Source organism: Lithobates pipiens, unplaced genomic scaffold (genome assembly GCF_037356315.1).
Source record: "Lithobates pipiens isolate NorthernLeopardFrog02 unplaced genomic scaffold, aLitPip1_a1.2 Scaffold_19, whole genome shotgun sequence".
Taxonomy (NCBI): domain Eukaryota; kingdom Metazoa; phylum Chordata; class Amphibia; order Anura; family Ranidae; genus Lithobates; species Lithobates pipiens.
In genome coordinates this window covers 93,070,449-93,083,972 of record NW_027507764.1, presented here as the reverse complement: position 1 = coordinate 93,083,972, position 13,524 = coordinate 93,070,449, and the positions used below count along the sequence as shown (strand labels likewise).

Sequence of the window (13,524 nt, the reverse complement as noted above, 5' to 3'; positions counted from 1 at the left end):
ATAAATACACGCATTTACTATACCGCCCATCCTCCTTTTTTTTATGGAGGAATTTTCAGCTAGGAATCTGATGTTCGACTTTGATTGTCCCGTCTTTATGGCATAAAATATATATATATATATATATATATATATATATATATATATATATATATATATATATATATATATATATATATATATAAAAACTGCTGTATGCTTCACCAATTGGGCTGCAATTCTGAACAATGGCTGTTCATGTTGTCTGGATGAGATGGACAAAGGGTGGAACTGATTTGAGCCAAAACAGACACTAATGTTCAGTGACTCAGCAAAGGCTTATCATGTAAAGTCAGGGTGGGGGGCACAGGGTATCTTTTTAGTGCATAGCCACTTAAACATGTCACGTAATAAGATTACACTACTCAGCAGTGATCTGGAGCCTGCAAAGCGTCCAGATGTGATCGTCACTGCTGTCGCACATCTAGCCCTGAAAGGGGCTGCAAAGCTGCTGTAGCTTTCCAAGAGAAGGAAGCCTTATTAAATTGTGGTGTCTATCTATTTTACATCATGGCTTCCAATTAAGGCAAAAATCACTCCATTCAAACCGCAAGTTTAGTGGTTGACATTTCACTGCATTACCATTTAAATCATTTCCTCCCCAGACAAGAACAAAAATGGTATAGGGAGAGGAAAAAAAAAAGCCATCAGAGCAGGCAATTAAATACACAATTACACAGATCTGTCTGATTGCAACTCTTTTTTTTTCTCCATGCAGATAAATGTGGTGATACTATAAAAGTTAAGGAAGCCCACTACCTAACCTCCCCTGGATATCCCGCAACCTACTACCCATCCCAGAGATGCGAGTGGATTATACAAGCCCCTGAAAAGTACCAGAGGATCTCTATCAACTTCAACCCTCACTTCGACTTAGAAGACAGGGAGTGCAAGTAAGTAGAATGAGACTGTCAAGGCTTGGGCGCCACCTGCTGGTCACCACAGGCAACTGCTGGTACCAGTCTCTACAGTTCATGGGTTACTAAGAAGCATGGCGCCTGTGTATGTGTGTCACGTTATGATCGATCGGGGATTGAAACCCATGTCAGATCATTTATTCAAGGCCGAGATATTAAATCTAAATGTTCTGTTCGCTAGGAAGTGAAGTGTGTTCTTGTTATCCACCTTACCGATGCATTGCTTGGTTTTCATCTCATTTATGTGCCTGTTCCAATTCATTCCTGAAAAAATAAAAATAAAAAATATTTCAGCAGAAAGCAGGAGTGAAGGCTCTAATGGCCTGACATATGCCTCACCGCCGCCTCCTCCGTATACACTTCCCTGTGCCTTGGCTCCGCAGAGCATGTCAGTGCCGTAATGTCTGTTCCATTTTGTAGCCGGAGCCTCAGGCTCTGCTCTCATTTGCTTGCTGTAAATAATGCATATGTATGTACATATTAAGCTCTTCCTTTGAGAGGGTTTATGCTGCCTCTGTCAAATGCACATACAGCTTTTTCTGGGCGGCAAAGCCTGTGATGCTTAGTCAGGCTGCTGGAGGTGTTTGCATTGAAGCTTTGTAAACTTATTCCAAAAGAAAACAGAAAAGGGCATCAACCAATCAGAAATTATTATTATTATAAGTAGTTATGTAGCCAGACAGTTGATACAGTGTATTTTACATGATCACCGTCCTTGAAGCCAAATAACCTACCAGCATGTCTTTGGAGTGTGGGAGCAAAGCTACGTAGGCACAAGGAGAACATGCAAACACAATGCAGGTCGTGTTGTGATTTGGAAGTCTAGTTACTATGAGCTATTGTACATCACTATGACTCTTAAAGGACAATTTCACTTTATGATGATAACCTAAGCTAAATATAATAATCCACCCCCCCCCCTTCATCCACCAACCAAGGGGCCTACTTAGCTCCTGCAGTATTTACAGCCACGGCCTAATGCCGCTGTTCTGCCGTATAATGTCCGGCCATCAAATAGTGTCCGGGCTGTACTGCGTATGCGCAGTACAGAGCAGACGAAGCTTCGGAAAATCTCCGAAGCTGAACGGCGCCTGCACCGTGAGTGGAGGTGGTAGCCCCACCATCGAAGCGGACATAGGGTTGTGAATATTAGAGGGCCCCACACTTCGGGCTCGGCCTCGCTGCGCTCGGCTCGTTCATCCTCGGCAATTTTTGGAATCTGTGTTGCTGTGTACTGCGCATGCGCAGTACGCAGCGGACACTATCGGATGGAGGACGTTATATGACAAGACACCGCCATTACATGTGCAGATACTTCCCATAGGACTTGAATGGGACCCTGCTCTCGCCACTATTGGAGCAGTTAAAAGATAAATAGGCACCTGGGTGGATGGATGGGGGTTGTTTCAACCCCCCCCCCCCGACATTATATATACATATATTTTTTTTTTTTTTCGCAGAGACCCTAGAGAATAAAATGGTGGTTGTTGCAATATTTTATGTCACACTGTATTTGTGCAGCAGTCTTTGGAAAAAAAGTTTTGGACAAAAAATACACTTTAATGAATGGAAAAATAAAAATAAACAGTTAGCCCAATTTTTTTGTATAATGTGAAAGATGATGCTACGCTGCAAAAATCATGAGAGAATCGTGATCTTTTTTCTAAGCAAAAAGAAATTGCGATTCTCATTTTTCTCAGAATCGTGCAGTGTGTTGGTTTATGCTGGTTTAGAGCAGATTACGGCAGCGGGGGTATGGGAGTTTTTATTGAAAAACGAACCCTTCATTAGCAAAATTTTGCAAGTAATTATCTTGCTTTCAACAATTATTAAGCTGCATTTACAAGCCGGGGCCTGTCTGAGAACATAAAATGAGGCCGGGTTGCCAGTAGGAGCCTGGACCTTCACTAGAAAAAAATATTATCTGATTGGGCCAACAGCAGTAAGAAAACATTGTCTGTAGTAACCCATGGCAACATTAAGGACACTGCAATAATTTTGCTTATATATATATATATATATATATATATATATATATATATATATATATATATAAAGCTGATCCCTAAACCCTAAATGGTCTACATGCGTCACAGTATAATGTTGCTCTTATGAATCTTTTTACATAAGCGCTTATGTCAGAAGCCACTCCATATAATCCATTCTGATTGACTCATCTCTTGGCTCAGCTATGCCATCTGTTCTTAAACGTGGATACTGTGTTGATTGTGGTGCCTCACTGATGCTGGACTGTGTTTTGTCAGCAGTGTTATGGATTAGTTGTGTGTAGATTTCAACAATTTATACTTTCTAATGGAATTTGGTTGAAACATATGAAAAACACTGAAAATGTTCACGGTAGTAAATCAACCTGCCACTTAGTAAGTGAATTTCATTGTTTATAGCAACCCCATGTATAGCATGATCCACCTGAAATAATGGTACCCCGTAAAAAAAAAGATTACTGATACTTTCCTGTCTGGCAGGTGGCAACCCCTTGCTTAGCTCTCTTGGGCCCCATTCACACCTGCACGTTCCAGGAACATGTGAAAAACGCAGCCAAATGTGCATCGCGCTTGCAGTGCCATTAGTTCTCAATGGCGCACCAAACACAGTTAGCAGATAAAACTTGCAAAAAGCACACCAAAAACATGCAAGGTTTACTGCCCAAAAAAAGACGCTGAAGCTTGTAGAGCAAGTGAAAGGGTTGCCTAATGCTACCACACGTCAAATGAGCAAAAATAAAGGCGTTAGCGCAACGTGCTGATGTTAATAGGGCTTTTTAGAGCTTAGGCCACTGCCACTGTCTGACACTTCCAAGGTGTCTGCATGTTGTTGTTCTACCAAGAGACCAAGGATTGAAGTCGCTGTATTCTGGAAGTATTAGTAATATTCTTGCACAAGGACTTTATTTCAGCTTATTTTATCCTCACCACAAGGCCACGTTAATGCTGAATTTTTCACATTTGTCTTATGTAATATCAAAAGTATTTTTGTTGTTATGTGTTTGTTGTAATTGCTGTCACTCAAATGTTCATTGAGAAAATATAGTGAATGTCTCACTGTGAAGCATGTTGGTGAAGCCCAGGGGTAGGGAACATCAGCTAATGTGGAACTGCTTGTTCCATGAGGCATTGCAAGACTCTGACAGCCTTAGGTTTGACTCCTAGAGGAGTGTAGCCAATAGTAAATGCTGCCATGGTGTAGCCGATAGTAAATGCCGAGCTTTTAAACTTGTAAAGGGTTGATTTACTAAAACTGGATAGTGCAAAATCTGGTGCAGCTCTGCATAGAAACCAATCAGCTTCCATTTTTTATTTTGTCAAAGCTTAATTGAACAAGCTGAATTTAGAAGCTGATTGTCTACCACACACAGCTGCACCAGATTTTTCACTCTTCAGTTTTAGTAAATCAACCCCTAATTTGCTTCGGTAAAGTCATTGTCATTGATGTGTTTTTTATGGGGTCAGATACATTTGCGTTTCTTTTCTTTATAAACAATGTAGTATTGCTGATTGTGGAAGAAACCGTTGAAATAGATGACAGCTGGAGTGTTGCACGACGTTTATATCATCTTTTGTTTCCCAAATAGGGACATAAGACAAATCTCCTCCAGCAGGATCACTGGGTCAGCCACTGTATTGTCTGTCCTCTGGTGACTCCATTTATAAAACATAAACCAATGATCTGTGTCAGAGACACATTTTGGAATCCCGCTTATAAATCTATAAATGGTATTGTTTCTGCAGTCACAGCCAACAGAAGATGTCAGCTTTTTTTGGTCCAAAGAATTGTTGTCTATGCTCAGGTTTAAAGCCCCATACGCACTATCAGTTTTTCTGCTGAGTTTTCCTTCAGGTTTACCAAAACCATGTAGTAGAATGGTCTGCTGATTGCATACAAATTGAAACTCTTAAGGTTTGACCTCATATTATATGGTTTTGGTAAATCTGAAGGAAAAACTCAGCAGAAAAACTGATTGTGAGTATGGGACTTAACAGTGACTTTTTTCCATCTTAAAGTAGAATTCCAGCTAAAACCTAACTGTTATCAACACCTATGCTGACAAAACTATGTTAGAAAGATGTATATGCTTGCTTATTTTTAATGGCAGCTGCAAAGGAGAGGAGAGACCACCGACAACAAATGGGCCTATAAGTAACATCACCGTACACAAGCTTTCCCAGCCGTTGTTGAGCACTCTCTGTTCTCCACTGCAGTCACTACTAGTTGGCACAGGGAATCATGTGACTGGACCTAAGCGAGATAAGTATATACAACTTTCTTACACAGGTTAGTCATTCAGTCCATCCACAATGCAAATTCTTGTTTGGCAAGGGAGGAGACCTGATTTTTCTCTGTTGCCTTTGGTAACACTTATAGGTCTTGTCCCTCCCCCAGCCTGTGATTGGACAGAGAAAGAGAAGCAGCAGATGGATGAGCTCTTATTTCTGTTGCTCTACTTACTTATTAATGAATACAAAGCTGTATCAATTTGTGTATTTTATATCTGCCTGTGGGCAACTTTATTGTTGTAAGGTTACCGGCATTTTTCATCTTGACTGACCTTCTGAGCTGGTCTAAAGGCCAGTAAATGTCTGCAGTCTAGATCTAGTTTTCTTTTCTGTTCTGCTTCTGCTGCTGTTTTAGTTCCGGAAATGGTCGCTCTGTTTCCCGTCATTAATATCTTACATTTTCTATACAGTCGGTCTCTTACAAGAGTTTGCAGTGGCATGTAATTGATGAGAATGTAAAATGATGGGTGTAACCATACAGAAAAGAAACATTCATTGTTGTGTACAAGTGCCATGCGTCACCGAACAGATCGTATACAAATGGAAAACAAGCTCAAGGACGAAGGCATTCAGGCTTTCGGAAGCTCAATGGTGCGCAGCAGAGAGGCATGTGGTTTTTGGAAACTGAAGGAAATTCCATTCTGAATTTTTACTGGTCTTTTAATTGGTTCCCAATGTTTAGTGCACATGAACGTCATCTGCCTTGAGACCCATTCAGCCATAAAATAAATATGTGCCTTGTAAAATGGTAATATTAATGAAGGCTGCAATGTTTATTTCCAACTAGCTTGAGGCGAGGAAACCTATAGCTTTCTACGTGACTTATAATTTCAGCCTCCTTCCCACATTCTCCAAAAATGGATGCAAGAGATAAGAGTCTTGGTCCCAGAGTTTCTTCTAGAACTTAGTTTGGTTATTGAATTAAACACGCTTCCTCTATACATACACTGCACCTGCTGTCTACACAGTATGTTAAAGGCTTAGGCTTAAGGCAGCTCTTTCATGAATACAATTCAGTAATGTTACTAGATTCTGATTGATAGGATAATCCCAGAGAAACCCATAAAATAATTTTTAGGTGTCAGGGATGCCTTAGTAAAACCAATTCAGTCCATAAGAAAAGTGTCCCCTTACAGACAGCTAAAAATATCATTGGGTCATGCTCCTGGTTTTGCCAAGTAGCCTTAACCTTGGCCCTGGAACTATGTAGGCACCATCATATGACAGGTCAACCAGCTACAGCTCAAGGAACCCCTAGCCACCTCTGGAGGAACCCTATGGTTCCTTGGCACCTTGGCTGACAATGGCTATTCTAAAATGTTTCATTTCAGAAGACGGTGAATGATAGGAGGAAAAAGTGTCATGCATTGCTTATACAAGTATTTATGTAGCACTTTTTAGATTTCCACTTCATTTAAGAAAGGCATCTAATTGACTGCTTGGTCAACCCAAGTATTTTCTATTAGATTATATTATAATGAGTCCCCCACAAACAAATTTGAGTAGAATCAAAGCAATCTATTGGTACTATATATTGTATAAGGCAAACTATGCAGGCCCAGGTAAAGCATACAAAGTCCATGCAGATAGTGTCTTTGAGGGGAAACGTTTCAAATACCTCAGTGGGGTAAGATCATAAAAACTAACACTATTGTTAAACATGTTCATGTTTATGCTTCTAGAGGTGAGGAGGTAGAAGCTGGCTGATACTCCCAGGAATAGATTTTTTTAACCTATCCAATAAGTTGTTTACTTGGAAATCGGTTGGCTAGGCTGCCATCTGTTGAGATCATAGGGATCAGGCAGTTGACAGACCTATGACTGTCATTTCAGAACCCTACCAGGCCAAACTACTATAATTCAACTATGGTATGGAGCTGACTGTTTTCCATTGGTAGTACAATTATACATGCAAAGATTTGCAGATAGAGTAGCTGACCAGATGTATTTGTGTCCTTGACTAGTTCACAACATGCTTGGAATTGTAACTTGTATGGTATTAAGTTAATTTATTAAATTTTTGAATACATATTGTATCTGTAAAAAACATTGTATAGGTTTTCTTGATTTGCTATTACCCTAGTGACTTTAAGTGCAATACGGACCCCCTACACTGCCTGTAGTTACATATTAGCTGCTCCTTCGGGCTGCACACATCGTAGGATTTTCAATTAGGACAAACAGTTGAGAGAATGAAATGCCTGCCTTAATTGGGTAGGTTTATAATTAACTTTTCAATGCTTTCCCCTGGTGTAGTTTGATCTTAGTCTCTGTCCTTGTACCTGCTGAGAAAAAAAAAAACTGTCCTCTCTGCCCTCTACAAAGTACATTTCCACAAGGCCCACCAAGATAAAGGGGGCCATCATCCAATTTGGAAGCCTTCGTTGAGGTTGTGGTTAGGTTGCAAGACCGTAAGGCTGTAAGGTCTTAATTTGTTTTTTTTTTGTTTTTTTTAGTGGAGCTAATGACTGTTCTTTCAAAGCTCTTTACATTAGTGAAGGATGCCTAGACACACATTAATAGAGTTTTGACTGGGTGGACTGAAGAATTATTTATACTGCTGTTTGTAAATGATTTATGTTTATGTTATAGTTAAAATACTGACTTGCCAATAGTAACATGTTACATTTGACATGCTAGCTTTGCATTATCATGCTTTACCATCAGCATCAATGTACATTTGTTAAATTTTTTTATCTGCATTTATTTTAGTTAACATCAGCTAATGCATGCATCATCAGCATTCTATAAAACACTCTCACCACGAAATACCGTAATTCAAAGGTTGGATGTAAAGTTTGATGTAGTATGTGACTCTGGTAGTAATTTGTATATTTTTATGGAGGTCTATATATAAGACCAAAAATAAAGAACAATTGAGGAAGAAATAGGGACAGAGGGATTTTTTTTCCTGTGTTGGATTTATAGACTCATAATGCCTTTTAAAGGACTATCTACCCTTTTGTTTGAAGCTGGTCCTGTACTTTTCCCTAGATTTCTCAACTTTCCAATTTTTGCCAAAGCACTTGTCTGTTAAATTTAGATACTAGCCATGAGAAAAATGGGTGTTTTACTTATGCTAATAATTCCAAGAATTTAGATTATTATATTGGCTTGTATTTTACGTTATATTGTAACATCGTTTGGGATGTATCAATGTCAATTACTAACTTTAAAAGAAAAATACATTTGGATATTCTAATTGTTCTCATACATGTGTTAAAATAAAGCTTTAATTACCCATAACAAGGTCCACATTGCCAGGACAGATCCAAAAGAAGGACAGTCCCTCCAGTTGGGATCTATGTTAACCAAAATAAACCTAGATGCCCTTTAAAAGAAGACAAACTTGTGCTTATATTTAATTATGTATCCTCACGTGTGGGCATACTTGTCATTATTCTCTTCTGAAAACCAATAAAAAAACATTTGAAACAAAAAGAAGAGAAGCGATACTTGCCTGTCCAGCAGGCAACAGCTCCAGTATTTGCTTTCTTGCAGAGCTACAGCCTCTGTTCCTAACTGACCTTTTCAGAGGTTTTCAGATACCTAGTGCCCCAGCACTCTTTGTGGTGCCTCTCGCCGGGCCCCTTTGGCGGGAAGAACCACAGCAAATGGTCAGGCTCAGTTTAAATGCCCATTACCTCCAGGTTTATAGGAGCAGGGGACTTTGCCCATGTGATAGCACTGGTGTTTGTGATCACAAGGGGAAAAGAAGGCACCCAAACCTATAGCTGGCCATAGATGAATCGAAATTTGGCTTGTTCAGCAGGGAATTGAGGGATTTTGATATATCTATGGCAGTTCCCATTCAACAAAAGTCAATCTAATCATTGACTTTTCTCAAACAGGACTGTTGGAAAATGTTAATTTGGTCAGTGCCTGCAGCCACTCCCCAGTACTAGGTGCCCTCATTGGAAAATAATGATTAAATCATGCTTTACAGAAAGGACAGGGGATTGAATTATTGCTGACTTGAGATTACTTATGTCATATACTTTAGTGGCTCTGCTACACGTTTTTTTATTTTTTTTGGTGATTTCACTGTCTAGGCTCTGTTTTTGCTGCAGATTCTTAAAATTCATGGCTTTTCAGGCAAACTCGCCACCATGAGTCCTGTCTGCTTCTTTCTGCGGTGTGAGCCAACAGCTGCCAGTAATGAGTCTGAACTGTAATCTAAAGAAAACTTTCATCACTATCACTGACACTAAGCAAACAATGTACAAAGTGATGTCATGAAGGGGATAGCAGCGGACTTTATTATCCCAGATACAGAAAGTGGACAGGAGTTTGTTGCTTCTGTGCAGGCTGCTTCAGCTGCAGATAAGGTGATGCTGGCCATGTTCCATCTATCTACAAAAGTTGTGAGATAGACGTGCGGAATGTTACTGTATCTTGTGGGATTGCTTTCAGCCTGAGCTATTCCGGGGTTAATCATTAAAATAGCCCTGGGGAAAAATGATGTAAAATCCCAGCTGCATAGCGGAGGTGATTGAGTACAAATGTAGGCTATGGGGTCATTAAAAGTAAATTACATTTTTGTGATAATTATGAGCAGAGGTTCATTTGGGCAAAGCTAAAGGGCCAGTAAACCTAAAGCATAATTTGGTTTGATAGGAGAACTATTAATAATAACACAGGCATGCAGAAGTGCCAGGAGGTATTAAAAACTGAAGGCAGGCAAGATAAAGTTATGACTGTAAGTAAAGATATTTTCCTTTGCTGGAAGCTAACTACTAATTCCCTTAAGGATATCAAAATAAGCCTCTCTGCAGCCTTAAACTAAACCTTTTCTAAAATAAATGACAACATTTCTCGATTGTGAAGTCCCACCATGCTCAGTGCCCTGTTACAATTACTAGAGAGGGATGGCCAAAACTTTTTTGGCCATACCTCTCTTAAGGGTCACAGGAGTACACTTATTTCTGTTGACCTGGTCAGAAATGTAGCATTCTTGTTACTTACTGTAAATTAAACTGAAATCACAAACAATGCTATCTTCCTGCTAAGATCTATCTTTTGTACTCATTCCTGTGCCCCCATGAAATGAAGATGAAGTGAGGAAGCTGTGTTTGTAGTCCAAAACAGGGGAGCAGCTTAAGGTGACAACCATGGCTCCTACCATAGATATGGTGAGAATTGAGCATAGCTACCCAAGGCTATTATTTGCAGGCTTACCAGGTTAAAAACAAGGGGAAAAAGCCGAAAAAAATGTCTCTACCACGTGTAAGGACTCATAAACTGCAGTTTAGTAAATACTTTTTTTGGGTTTAGATATGGTTTAATTTAGTCCTGTAGCTCTACCTACAGGAGAGACCTGAAGCACCACCCAACTACAGAAATATGATGAAGATCTAGGACAGCCTTTCTCAATATGTTAAACACCAACAGGGCCTTTGAAATAATGTTTAAGTCAAAGGGAACCCTTTTTAGGAATAATCCATTGGGGCCGTTAGGAAAATGTCTCTTATACTGGTGGTTACGATGCCACCCTTATAGTCAGTTGAAGGACTCATAAGCTGAAATGTAGTACATTCTTGTTTTTGGGTTTAGATATAGTTTAAGATAGTCCTGTTGCTCTACCTACAGGAAAAACCTAAAGCACCACTCAACTACAGAAATATAATGAAGATCTATGACATTTAAAAACATAAATAGTGCAGCACTAAGTAAAACTAGACTAAATCATTAAGGTTTAATAAATGTATGAATTTAAAAACTTCAGAGAGAGAGTCCATACATAAAATAGGGAGTAAGGCAGATAGAGTCCTCCATTGGGGCCATTAGAAAAATGTTTCTTATATTGGTGGTAAGTGGGAAGAATGCCCCCCTTATAGTGGTGGTTACGATGTGACCCTTACAGTCAGGTAAAAAGATCATTGGTGTCATGCTACTGGCTCTGCCAAGTGGTGATGGACCTGGAACTTTTAAGGCACCATCAGAAAGGAGGTCAATTAGCCACAGCTCAAGGAACCCCTAGCCACTTCTGGAGGAACGCTAGTTGAGAATAGCTAATCTAGGAGGTAAATGGAAGGAAGACGTACTTTACTTCATAAGGAAGCAAAAGGAGTAGTAAGTGAAATTAGTAGTACTGGATTTTTAGGTATCCAAGAAAAACAATTTAAAGTGACAAATTATTTGAAGAGCAAATGGGGCCCATTCCTTGAGAAACCTGATGCCCAAAAGACAAGCATCTCAAGCTGAAACCAACAATATATTAAAAGATGGGATAAGCTAAGCTACAATGGATTTAGAAGGTTAAAGCGGAGGTCCACCCTAAAATGGACCTTCTGCTCATCGGATTCCTCCCGCCCTCCGGCGCCACAATTGGCACCTTTCAGGGGGGAGGGGGGTGCAGTTACCTGGATAATCCAGGTAACTGCACCCACTTCCGGGCTAGCTCTCTGCCGAAAGGGGCGTACATTACCCCCCTTTCCGGAAGTGCCCGCCCCCTTCCGCAAGTGCCCCGCTGCCTGCTGGGAAACACACAGATCCCAGAGGCAGCGGGGACCGTCCTCATTGCGCAGCGCGGCTCGCGCATGCGCAGTAGGGAACCGGGAAATGAAGCCGAAAGGCTCCATTTCCTGATTCCCATACCCAAGATGGCGGCGGCAGCACTCGAGTGTCGATCTAGAGATCGGCTTCGGGTGCCGACATCGCGGGCGCGCTGGACAGGTAAGTGTCACTATTTTAAAAGTCAGCAGCTGCAGTATTTGTAGCTGCTGACTTAAAAAAAAAAAAAAAACGCGGAGTCCCGGCGGACTCCCACTTTAATTTTCAACGAAAGCTGAAACAAAATGCTAAATATTGTCCCAATTACAAAAGTGGGAAAAATGTTCCGTTACATAATGCATCATACTATTATAGTCTGTCTGTATAAATAATATCTACCAACATGTGACTATTTCTGATCCTATGACTGTACATTTCTGACACCTTATTTCATGTACCATGACCTATATATGAACTATCCCAGACAGAACTACAAAAGCAGCATTTTGCTCAATGCATGCTTCCTTATAGAGATTTATTGCTGGCTTGTACTACAACAGAATCACATTAACCATTTGCTGCAGATAGTGTAAACATGGGGCTATAAACTATCATTTGCAGCCCTGTTTAAAGAAATCTTCTATAATCTAAGTGTATTTATCTTAATCATTTGCTTTGCTCAGTGCTATAAAAGTGATATTTATTGGCGCAATAAACAAGAATGTCACTGATGCAGTGCCCTGTGTTCATAAAGTGGGCGATTTCTTGGCAAAATGTATTAGTAGGATTGGTTAGAATGACTTGTAACAAATGGCGCAGGAAGAAGAAGTACATGGTGACTGTGAGGTCAGATGTCATTATCTGGAGAGCTGTAAAAATTTCACAGACACACCATTGTAGATAGATAATGTGCAGACTGGTTTTAGGTACAGAGCTTCAGAGCTCAGCCAATGTCCCGGACTGTGATTTAAACATGCAGTACTGCATTTGTATTTTTTTAATAATATATATTTCATTGATTGCTGGTAAGGATTTTATATGATTGCACTGGGATCACTAGGTTGTAGTATGATCAGGTTGCAAAGCAAAGCTTGTGACTATCATTAAAAGTAACAACATCTGCTTATTCAGAGTGCGCTCCCTAAAACGCTGGATGAAAGTGCAAAACATAAAAAACTATGGTGTAAAAGTTAGATCACATACTTTCTTCTCCCCTGGGTTCTGCTCGCAGCACCTGGGCGAGGGTGACCTCTTCCTTCTTTCTGGAAGGATCTGAAAGAGTGTTGAGTAACCCAAACTAACAAGAATATGATCCTGCACTGTGCTGTATTCTCATGGGATTTTGAATACTTAGCATTATCAGGGATCTCGTTGGCAGGAGGATGACATCACCCCCTGCACTATGGAAATTGGAAATAGATTAGTATATTATTTAAGGGCCCTTTCACATGGGTGGTAATCTCTATCACCCTCTGATTCATGGTGGTTCTTGTTTCACAAAGTTGTAGAGCAGCTACCGGGTGTTCAGAAAGTAGTCCTGCCACCTCATGATAGTCTGGTTTTTGAGTAATTTTAGTTTTTTTTCAATCTCAAGTCGAATTTTGTATTAAATTGCTATGCCATAACAAGGAGCAAAATGTTTGGCTTTCGATAACACTGTGGTCCCATTGACCTCAAAGAGCGAGTTTGACAGGCAGTGTCACCTTTTAAACCCAGCATGCAGAAATACATTTTCCATGTCTTCAACATGTGCACCATGCTGCCCTGCTGGCATGGTGGGC

The 13,524-nt window shown here is 40.2% G+C and overlaps 1 protein-coding gene across 1 annotated transcript in view; it reads left to right on the top strand.

The window, feature by feature from the left end:
* NRP1 (neuropilin 1) overlaps nucleotides 1-13,524 on the top strand; it is a 245,907-nt gene that overhangs the window by 11,050 nt on the left and 221,333 nt on the right. Inside the window, exon 2 of the mRNA XM_077491091.1 lies at nucleotides 758-932. Coding sequence (XP_077347217.1) covers nucleotides 758-932 — 175 coding nt within the window. The remainder of the gene's footprint in view (nucleotides 1-757; nucleotides 933-13,524) is intronic.